General features: G+C 30.5%; 1 protein-coding gene across 1 annotated transcript; it reads right to left on the bottom strand.

The window, feature by feature from the left end:
* Nucleotides 1-427: 427 nt before the first annotated feature.
* On the bottom strand, nt 428-11745 carry LOC135954443 (fibrinogen-like protein 1). Its single transcript, XM_065504618.1, has 5 exons — nt 11614-11745; nt 11135-11525; nt 11014-11059; nt 641-1177; nt 428-575 (listed from the first exon to the last, which is right to left on the bottom strand). The coding sequence occupies exons 1-5, from the start codon at nt 11692-11694 to the stop codon at nt 434-436; spliced, it is 1197 nt and encodes a 398-aa protein (XP_065360690.1). The 5' UTR covers nt 11695-11745; the 3' UTR covers nt 428-433.
* Nucleotides 11746-12152: the final 407 nt, after the last annotated feature.

Raw genomic sequence — 12152 nt, forward strand, 5'->3', positions numbered from 1 at the left:
ATCACGTTAAAATATTTTATGACAATCGAATCATAATAGATTATAGCTCCCACATAAGTCCCACAACCAAATATTTTGAAATTTGTCTAAATATATTAGTAGACCCTTTTTATACTCTGTTTCTTCACTTGAGGTTAAAAGGGAAAATTGTTGATCCAAACGTATTAACTAATTATTAAGTATATAAATTGTTAAATTGCATATGTTCTAATAGGTATTTCAGTTATAAATTGCTGAATTAGATAAAATTGTTTGTACATTTGAAATAAAATATCTTCTGCTTAAACTAGTCTTTCTAACAATTGTTATATTATTTCAGTTGTTATACCATCATTTTAGGTTGAGGGTATTTAAGATTCGGCACGGCCGAATATAGTACTCTTAATTGTTAATACTTAAAATTGTCAATATTTATTTTCTTGTTGTTTTTTTATTAGGTATCATATTTATATTTTTTAGGTCTAATCATCATTTGCACAAATTTCAAAGAATATTTACAACGCGTAAAACCATTCCAACAAATACCATTTTTAATTTTAGCCTCAGCTTTACCATAATATTTGCCATTTAAATTGCTAGAAAACAATATTATTTTATTTAATTACATAAATACTTAAACAAACAGCCTTGTTTGACTTACCTCCAAAAACATTTCGAATACCACCATGCGCCCTTTTCCTTTACGGCGCAATTACTAGTATGATGATCATTGTCACGATCTTTGGTAGTAAAATAAAAACCCTGATGATTGCTAAAGGCATCTCCAGCATTTCCTGAATATATGCCCACTTTACTTAATTTATACTTTTCCGTTTCATTACCAATAACAAATTCATCATATTTGGCATACGTCTCAGTATCGTTAAAGTCTCTTAGTTGTATCAACAGTTCCATGGGTTGGAGTATAGTCGTCAAGGCATGTAATTTATCTAAGCCAATGAAAAATTCTCCATCAATATTACCGAAGCCTTGTTTATAATCAGACCAACCACGATAGAAATCTACGGAGCCATTAATGCGTCTTTGGATTACAGTCCAACCACCATCTTCGGTGTGGTTATCACAAGCGACCCAGAATGGTTCTGGCCCATAAAGCTCATTGTGTATGCGACATTTGTTATTCGCACAATGGTTTATATTGAATTCAGCACAACTGGTGGGATACGATTGGTTATTACTGGAATTTAAATTCAAATTAATTCAATATTCTAAGTATTAATTAAGAATTTAATTGTGTTAAAATTTCTTGAATATTCCATTGACATTTTTTTTTCAAATGGCCCTTTTTTTATTTTTTGCTCAAAAGAAAGCATAGGTCCTTTCCTTGAATAGGATTTTAGTCGCTTAGTGGGATGCGAGTGGGATATATGTATATCAAAATAAATGTTTTATAACTCAAGATATAAAATTTTTGATTTTTTTGGCAACATCAAACATTTTTTTGGATTTTTTTTCCCAAAATGAGCGCTTTTTTTAAATTTTTTTTGTTCGCTCAAAATAAAGCTTATGTCTATTCCTTTAAGAGCTTTTTGGTCTCGTAGTTTGATTCGAGTAGGATATACATACATATATCAAAATAAATGTTTTAACTCAAAAATTGTGTGTCTTGACTAAAAACCCTCTTAAAGGAATGGACCTAAGCTTTCTTTTAAGCGAAAAAAAATTTTACAAAAAAATTTAAAAAATTTTATGTTTTGAGTTACAAAATATTTATTTTGATAGATATCCCACTAGCATCCCACTATGCGACTAAAAAGGTCTTCAAGGAAAAGACCTAAGCTTTCTTTTGAACCAAAAAAAGAACTAAAAAGGGCCCATTTTGAAAAAAAATGTCAACAAAGTTTTTGATTTTGCAAAAAAAAGTCAAAACATTTACTTTGATAGATATCGAATTCGCATCCCACTAAGCGACCAAATAGGTCTTCAAGGAAAATATGTAAGCTTTCTTTTAATAAACAAGTAAGAGTACTATATTCGGCAGTGCCGAATCTTAAATACCCTCCACCTAAATATGATGGTATAAAAGCTGAAATAATATAATAATTGTTAGAAAGACTAGTTTACGCAGAAGATATTTTATTTCAAATGTACAAAAAATTGTATCTAATTCAGCAATTTATAACTGAAATTTCTATTAGAACGTTTGACACAGTTAATTATTGTGTTTTAATTGAGAAATTGTCGTCTAAATTTAATTTTTCTAAATCTTCGTGTACATTATTATTTTCTTACATAGGTAACAGTAAACAGTTTGTTGGAACTGGGTTAAACTATCTACAATATCTGAGTGTCAAAGTGGCGCACAGTGGTATGAGAAAAAAAAAGAGGGAAACAAATCTGTAACTTCTAAACCCTTAGTCCGATTTTAATGAAATTTCACATGCGCAAAGGGGAAGTGTTGTCGAGTTTAAGTCTGGACCTCAACATTTTTCCCTTTTAACCTCAAGTGAAGAAACAGAGTATAAACAAGTAAGAGTACTATATTCGGCCGTGCCGAATCTTAAATACCCTCCACCTAAATATGATGGTATAACAACTGAAATAATATAACAATCGTTAGAAAGACTAGTTTACGCAGTAGATATTTTATTTCAAATGTACAAAACAATTTTTCTTCAGCAATTTATAACTGAAATTCCTATTAGAACGTTTGACGCAGTTAATTATTGTCTTTTAATTGAGAAATTGTAGTCTAAATTTAATTTTTCTAAATCTTCGTGTAAATTATTATTTTCTTACATAGGTAACCGTAAACAGTTTGTTGGAACTGGGTTAAACGATCTACAATATCTGAGTGTCAAAGTGGCGCACAGTGGTGTGAGAAAAAAAGAGGGATATAAATCTGTAACATCTAAACCCTTAGTCCGATTTTAATGAAATTTCACATGCGCAAAGGGGAAGTGTTGTCGAGTTTAAGTCTATACCTCAACATTTTTCCCTTTTAACCTCAAGTGAAGAAACAGAGTATAAAAAAGGGTATACAAATATATTTAGACAAATTTCAAAATATTTTGTTGTGGGACTTATGAGGGAGTAGAGTGCTCCAAAAAAATAAAATTGCGAATTTTGACCGTCCCCCCCTCTAGAATTGTTCTATGTATTGTAGAAACACATTGTGTAAAATATTAGGATGATAGGATAACGTTAACTGGTGGCGCAACGACGCTGAAGTTTTGAGGTGCATTTACAAGGGGAAAATATGCAATTTTTTCAGTTTTTGTAAAAATTTTGCCATTAAATAATCACTTTTACAATTTAATTTAAAAGAATCGAAATGTATACGTAATTGTCGTTATAATAAGATATAAAAGACAAAAATTTGTGAAAAAATGTTAAAGTTATTAAAAAATCGCCAGGCCATTAACGTGTCTCAGGCCACTAGAACAAGAAATTTATGAACAAAATTAACATATTTTGAGAAATATTAAAATAAAAGCTTATTTTTACTTAAAATATATTCATATTTACTTGTATATGAGTTTTTGTCCTCGTAGGATACCGTTAACCTATTCGCAGGTATGACCAAAAAAATTAATTTTTTTTAACGGAAATTTCAAAACTCCAATTTCAAATTTTTAAAAATTTTGTTATACAAATTTCAGAATTTTTTGATCATCACATGGGGATTTATTGACAACATAATAGGGAATAAAAATGTGAAAAAAGTATGTCAATACCTCCTATAGTTTTTCCGTACCTGCGATATAAATTTTGCGATTTTCGAGAAAAACTAATTTTTTGGCCATATTTTGGGGAATGACCACAATTTCCTTACTGTAATGATTTTTAAGTAAAAGCTATTCAGAATAATATAGTCCAGGTAATTTTAAATATAGTCTGAAAGTTTTACTAAAATCGGAAAACTTTAACCCTTAAATCGTGAAGGTCAAAGGTCAATTTTTTCAATATTTGGAATTTCTCATAGAAAGATAGCGAAATATTATATATTTTTGGGCCGATTTTGATGAAACTTAAGAAAAATATAAAATGAAGTCTAGTATTCACAATAACAGTACAAAAATGGAAATTAACCCTTAAGAGTACTTGGGGTCAAAATGAATGTGTTTTTCGTGATTTTAAAAGTTGAGGGTCATTTGGACCCCAAGTGCTATTAAGGGTTCATTTCCATTTTTGTACCGTTATTGTGAATACTAGACTTCATTTTATATTTTTCTTAAGTTTCATCAAAATCGGCTCAAAAATATATAATATTTCGCTATCTTTCCATGAGAAATTCCAAATATTGAAAAAATTGACCTTTGACCTTCACGATTTAAGGGTTAAAGTTTTCCGATTTTAGTAAAACTTTCAGACTATATTTAAAATTACCTGGACTATATTATTCTGAATAGCTTTTACTTAAAAATCATTACAGTAAGGAAATTGTGGTCATTCCCCAAAATATGGCCAAAAAATTAGTTTTTCTCGAAAATCGCAAAATTTATATCGCAGGTACGGAAAAACTATAGGAGGTATTGACATACTTTTTTCACATTTTTATTCCCTATTATGTTGTCAATAAATCCCCATGTGATGATCAAAAAATTCTGAAATTTGTTTAACAAAATTTTTAAAAATTTGAAATTGGAGTTTTGAAACAGCCGTTAAAAAAAATTAATTTTTTTGGTCATACCTGCGAATAGGTTAACGGTATCCTACGAGGACAAAAACTCATATACAAGTAAATATGAATATATTTTAAGTAAAAATAAGCTTTTATTTTAATATTTCTCAAAATATGTTAATTTTGTTCATAAATTTCTTGTTCTAGTGGCCTGAGACACGTTAATGGCCTGGCGATTTTTTAATAACTTTAACATTTTTTCACCAATTTTTGTCTTTTATATCTTATTATAACGACAATTACGTACACATTTCGATTCTTTTAAATTAAATTGTAAAAGTCATTTTGTAAATTTTTACAAAAACTGAAAAAATTGCATATTTTCCCCTTGTAAATGCACCTCAAAATTTCAGCGTCGTTGCGCCACCAGTTAACGTTATCCTATCATCCTAATATTTGACACAACGTGTTTCTACAATACATAGAACAATTCTAGAGGGGGGGACGGCCTGTACCTAGAAAGTTTTTTTCGTCCATACAATCTTGGAGCACTCTAATGCGGGAGCTATGACCTATTATGATTCGATTGTCATAAAATATTTTTACGTGATTTTTATGTATTTATATGAGAGCTGTGGCCAATTATGGACCAATATTCACTAAATTCAGTATTATGATTTTTGAATACAAATTACTGATCTGTGTACTATTTTGGTTTAATATATGGATGCTATGACCTATTATAGTCCTAAGTATTTAAGGGCTATTTTTGTAGAATTTCATATAAACAACGCTATTAACAAGAGTGGATCTTATGTGGGATCTATGCCGAATTATGCACCAATATTTAAAAAATCTTGTAGTACGATTCTTGGATACAAATTACTCATCGGTGTAAAATTTTGGTTGATTGTAGATTTTTATGGATATTTGTGCAGGGTAATGTGTTTTCCTGAAGAAGTTCTTATATGGAGGTTATGACCAATTATGGGCCTATCATCATAAAATTTGGTATATCGATTTTTGTATATATTGAATAAATTTGTTTTGAATTTCAACCTGATAACTATATTTGTAAGAAATGTATGAGGATATTAGTGATTTTCGGGAGTGGACCTTATTGGGAGCTATGGTTAAATATGGACCGATATTCACAAAATCCAGAAGTATGATTACTGGATACAAATTACTGATCTGTGCGTAATTTCATTTTGATATCGATATGTTTTTAATATTTTTTAAGGTTAATACTTTTTTCGGAAATGGGCCTTATAGGGGAGCTATGACCAATTATCGGCCAATCTGCATAAAATTTGGTACAGTGATATCTATATATATGAGTATAATTTTTGTCGAATTTTAGCATGATAAAGATATTTATAAGAGATTTATGAGTACTTAACTGATTTTCGGAAGTGGACCTTATATGGGAGCTATGGTCAAATATGGACCGATATTCACAAAATCCAGTAGTATGATTTCTAAATATAAATTACGGATCTGTGTGAAATTTTGTTTTGATATTGATATTTTTTAGATATTTATGTAGGTTATTGTGTTTTTCGGAAGTGGTCCTTATATGGGAGCTATAACCAATTATCGGCCGATCTTCATATAATTAGGTACAGCGATTTTGGTATATATGGGGATTATTCATGTCGAATTTCAACTTGATAGCGATATTTATAAGACATTTATGCTTATTTAAGAGATTTTCGGAAGTGTACTTTATATGGGGGCTATGGTCAAATATGGGCCGATCCACGAACAATTTTGTAATATAATTTCTTTTACCACGAGACTTATTTTTGCTGAATTTTATGTGGATATTCCTATTCTGTAGGCATTTATAGACCATAGAACCATATTTCGGGAAAAAATTTGTATGGGGGCTAGGAGAAATCATGGACCGATTCTTATAATTTTCACCAGAGTTACTCCGTTTATCATAAAAGTAACGAGTGCAAAATTTTATGATATTAGCTGCAATATATTTACAAAAAATGTCCAAAAATATGTGAAAATTATTAATTTTTTTTTGAGGTTGTCCCACATTTTCATTCATAACTTTGGTTCCACTGTACCGATTTCGCTGATTTTCAATACCAAACTGCTTAGGACAATAATAAACATTTTTCTTGTAACTCTACTAAGTTTGTTTGCGTATTTAGGACGTGAGCGTGTTTTACACAGACGGACAGACGGACAGACGGACAGACAGACGGACATGGCTCAATCGACTTAGAATTTCATAAGGATCAATAATATATATACTTTGTTGGGTCTCAGATGAATATTTCTCAATGTTACACACGGAATGACAAACTTATATATACCCTCATTCACCACTTATGGTGGTGGAGGGTATAAAAAGGGTATACAAATATATTTAGACAAATTTCAAAATATTTGGTTGTGGGACTTATGCGGGAGCTATGACCTATTATGATTCGATTGTCATAAAATATTTTTACGTGATTTTTATGTATTTATATGAGAGCTGTGGCCAATTATGGACCAATATTCACAAAATTCAGTATTATGATTTTTGAATACAAATTACTGATCTGTGTACTATTTTGATTTAATATATGGATGCTATGACCTATTATGGTCCTAAGTATTTAAGGGCTATTTTTGTAGAATTTCATATAAACAACGCTATTAACAAGAGTGGATCTTATGTGGGATCTATGCCGAATTATGCACCAATATTTAAAAAATCTTGTAGTACGATTCTTGGATACAAATTACTCATCGGTGTAAAATTTTGGTTGATTGTAGATTTTTATGGATATTTGTGCAGGGTAATGTGTTTTCCTGAAGAAGTTCTTATATGGAGGTTATGACCAATTATGGGCCTATCATCATAAAATTTGGTACATCGATTTTTGTATATATTGAATAAATTTGTTTTGAATTTCAACCTGATAACTATATTTGTAAGAAATGTATGAGGATATTAGTGATTTTCGGGAGTGGACCTTATATGGGAGCTATGGTTAAATATGGACCGATATTCACAAAATCCAGAAGTATGATTACTGGATTCAAATTACTGGATCTGTGCGTAATTTCATTTTGATATCGATATGTTTATAATACTTTTTAAGGTTAATATCTTTTTTCGGAAATGGGCCTTATAGGGAGCTATGACCAATTATCGGCCAATCTGCATAAAATTTGGTACAGTGATATCTATATATATGAGTATAATTTTTGTCGAATTTTAGCATGATAAAGATATTTATAAGAAATTTATGAGTACTTAACTGATTTTTGGAAGTGGACCTTATATGGGAGCTATGGTCAAATATGGACCGATATTCACAAAATCCAGTAGTATGATTTCTAAATATAAATTACGGATCTGTGTGAAATTTTGTTTTGATATTGATATTTTTTAGATATTAATGTAGGTTATTGTGTTTTTCGGAAGTGGTCCTTATATGGGAGCTATAACCAATTATCGGCCGATCTTCATATAATTAGGTACAGCGATTTTGGTATATATGGGGATTATTCATGTCGAATTTCAACTTGATAGCGATATTTATAAGACATTTATGCTTATTTAAGAGATTTTCGGAAGTGTACTTTATATGGGGGCTATGGTCAAATATGGGCCGATCCACGAACAATTTTGTAATATAATTTCTTTTACCACGAGACTTATTTATGTGAATTTTATGTGGATATTCCTATTCTGTAGGCATTTATAGACCATAGGACAATATTTCGGGAAAAAATTTGTATGGGGGCTAGGAGAAATCATGGACCGATTCTTATAATTTTCACCAGAGTTACTCCTTTTATCATAAAAGTAACGACTGCAAAATTTTATGATATTAGCTGCAATATATTTACAAAAAATGTCCAAAAATATGTGAAAATTATTAATTTTTTTTTGAGGTTGTCCCACATTTTCATTCATAACTTTGGTTCCACTGTACCGATTTCGCTGATTTTCAATACCAAACTGCTTAGGACAATAATAAACATTTTTCTTGTAACTCTACTAAGTTTGTTTGCGTATTTTGGACGTGAGCGTGTTTTACACAGACGGACAGACGGACAGACGGACAGACAGACGGACATGGCTCAATCGACTTAGAATTTCATAAGGATCAATAATATATATACTTTGTTGGGTCTCAGATGAATATTTCTCAATGTTACACACGGAATGACAAACTTATATATACCCTCATTCACCACTTATGGTGGTGGAGGGTATAAAAAAAGGGACCATTTTGAAAAAAAAAGTCAAACAAATTTTTAATTATACCCTACACCACCATAGTGGGGAGGGTATAATGCGTTTGTGCAGATGTTTGTAACGCCCAAAAATATTGGTCTAACACCCACCTTAAAGTATACCGATCGACTTAGAATCACTTTCTGAGTCGATTAAGAGATGTCCGTCCGTCTGGCTGGTTGTCTGGCTGTCCATGTAAACCTTGTGCGCAGAGCACAGGTCGCAATTTTGAAGATATTTCGATAAAATTTGGTACATATAATTTTTTCGGCCCAAGGACGAAGCCTATTGAAACTGGCTAAAATCGGTCCCTGATTTCACCTAGCCCCCATACAAATGTCCTCTCGAAATTGAACTTTATCGGTCATAAATGTTAAATTTATACATGTATCTACATAAATTTCGCTCCACATAAGTTTGATATATACAAAATTCATGTCACAAAATTTTGTTACGATCGGTCCATAATTAGTCATAGCTCCCATATAGATTCGCTTCCGAAAATCACTTAAACGTGCATAAATCTCCTAAAAATTTTGGTATATACACAAAATTCAACAGAAATAACTTTCATTAAGACATAAATCACATGACCTAATTTTAAGGTGATCGGTCCATAATTGGCCATAGCTCCCATATAAGGCCCACTTCCGAAAATCACTCAAAAATATAAATTATTGAAATTTTAAAAGAAAAATATTTTTGCTCTTTTACTTAGTGTAGGGTATTATATGGTTGACCGACCATACTTTCTTACTTGTTTTTTTTTTAATATTTTTTTTTTCGAAAGATTGAAGAAATAGCTATCTAAGCTATTTGGGACACATTTTGCTAAGAACAATAGGTAATTAGTTACATGGATGAGAAAAAACACATATTTGGCCAAAATATTATATTTTGACCCTCTATAACTCAGAGAGCTCTTGACCGATTTTGTTGAAAAATTGTGTCTGAATTACTATCCAATAGGTCTAATTTCATCAAATCGTAAGGAATTTTTTTCTTTACAAACCATCTCCTGAAAATTTCGAATGGAATAAAAAACAAGTAAGAAAGTATAGTCGGTCAAGCCCGACCATATAATACCCTACACTAAGTAAAAGAGCAAAAACATTTTCTTTTAAAATTTCAATAATTTATATTTTTGAGTAATTTTCGGAAGTGGGCCTTATATGGGAGCTATGACCAATTATGGACCGATCACCATGAAATTGGGTCGTGTGATTTATGTCTATATGAAAGTTAACTATGTTGGATTTTGTGTGTATACCAACATTTTTAAGCGATTTATGCACGTTAATGTGATTTTCGGAAGCGGGTCTATGAGCTATGACTAAAAAAAATTTGGTGACATGAATTTTGTATATATAAAACTTATTTGGAGCGGAATTTGTGGAGATACATATATAAATTAAACATTTATGACCGATAAAGTCCAATTTCGTAAGGAAATTTGTATGGTGGCTAGGTGAAATAATAGACCGATTTCAGCCAGTTTCAATAGGCTTGGTCTTGTACCAAATTTGATCGAAATATTTTTAAAATTGCGACCTGTACCACTTTAAGGTGGGTGTTAGACTAATATTTTTGGGCGTTACAAACATCTGCACAAACTCATTATATCCTCCCCACTATGGTGGTGTAGGGTATAAAAAATCAGCCAAATCGCTCCAGCCATTCTCATGTGATGACATTACATACTTGGACCATTTAATTTTTAAATATCTATAACTTTAAGCACCCTATTCTGAACTGTACTTTTTATCGTCTAGGCTATTTTATATACAATATAAAGTTCGGTTTTGCGAATTAGAAACCCACTTGATGAAATTTTTGATTCAGGAATGTTTTCACTCTTCAGCAACAGATTGCTGGAGGACGAAAAGATAATTTACGTGAATGTAAGCACCCCGTCCAATTACTGCACTAACTTTTAGAAGGTGTGTGAAAAATTCTGAACTTCATTTAAACGTGTTAAAGTAAATTACCGAAACATTTAAGAATTCATGAAATTGTATTTAATGAAATTCCAAAACAAAAATACAGTAAATTCAAAGACAATATTTCCATTGAATATAATTTGGAATTTTAAATTACACATGCTTTCAATTACACATGGAATGTCAACACTGATAAATTCTGTACTAATTGGGGGAATCATTATTAGTAGTACTTGTATATGCAAACTTACCAAACTAATAACTGATCATCGGTCTCGAGACTAATCTTGGTTGCTTCTAAAAGTATCGTGTTGAAATATATGAATTAATAGTGCTAATTTATTGTAAATAAACAGATCAGCCGTTTCTTACCAGTTTTATTTAAATATTCCTGTATATTTCGATTTTGTTCGATTGTTATTTCATCAACATTTGTTAACTTCATTTCAATATTTTGTAATAATGATAAATTCTTGGATGTACTATCTCGCAACATATCGGTTTCTGAACTGGCTTTGTTCAGTATATTTTCCATATTCTTAAGTTTTTCGCCAAAGGTTTCAAATAAAACATCGTAGCCTTTCACAATTTCTTTGATATCACTGATCATTCCAAGTGAGTCGAATTTTTTCTCGAACCTTTGTAAAATGTCACTTTGTTTATTTAATCGTAATTGTATTATTTCATTCAAAGCCTCTAATATGCTCTCGAATCGAGAGTAGTCACAAGTTGAGAATTCATCGGAAGCCAGATTGAATTGGGACTGTTTAGTAAACAAGTAGATTTTCACACTTATATATTTCAAAGCACATAAACATTATTTATATTATTTTTTCATTCTAAATACTTACATCGATTGTAGATTGTGCAAAATAGTTGAAATTCCAGATATAGAAAATTGATAAGAAATAAAGTAAAGATTTGTAATGCATTTATTAGTCGTGAAATTAATTTTATTGTTTGCTTGTTAAGTAACTGATGCTGAATGAATTGAGATTTGATTTTTCACTCAGTTTTTATTAAATTGAGTGCGATATGAAGTAACGCGAATGTATAATAATATGTATTTCGATTGGTTGTTTAAGTTTAAATATTTACAGATCAGCTATAAACTAAAGTGCTATATATAGATTTAAAATCCAAAAAAAAACATTGCAAAGTTTTCAAGAATTGACGGCCATTTTTTTTGGTAATTTTTAAAATATAAAAAAATATTCAAATTTATTGCAATTTTGTTAAAGTATTAAAGCATTATCCAAAGTTGTTGTTCAAATTGACATCCAATATGTTTAAAAATCTGTCGAATTGTCAAAAATTTTTCGAATAATTAGTAATTCAAACATGTTATTGTAGTCATAGACATAATATTAGCAGTAGCTACTGATATTGA

This window comes from Calliphora vicina, chromosome 3 (assembly GCF_958450345.1).
Source record: "Calliphora vicina chromosome 3, idCalVici1.1, whole genome shotgun sequence".
NCBI classification, from domain to species: Eukaryota; Metazoa; Arthropoda; class Insecta; order Diptera; family Calliphoridae; genus Calliphora; species Calliphora vicina.

Bases quoted from the DNA above. Each gene is read 5' to 3' on its own strand.
- LOC135954443 (XM_065504618.1), bottom strand. From the start codon at position 11,694: ATGCATTACAAATCTTTACTTTATTTCTTATCAATTTTCTATATCTGG. The intron at 11,526-11,613 runs GTAAGTATTTAG...TTTACTAAACAG, and splicing joins TTGCACAATCTACAATCGAT to TCCCAATTCAATCTGGCTTC. The intron at 11,060-11,134 runs GTAAGAAACGGC...CGATACTTTTAG, and splicing joins GGAATATTTAAATAAAACTG to AAGCAACCAAGATTAGTCTC.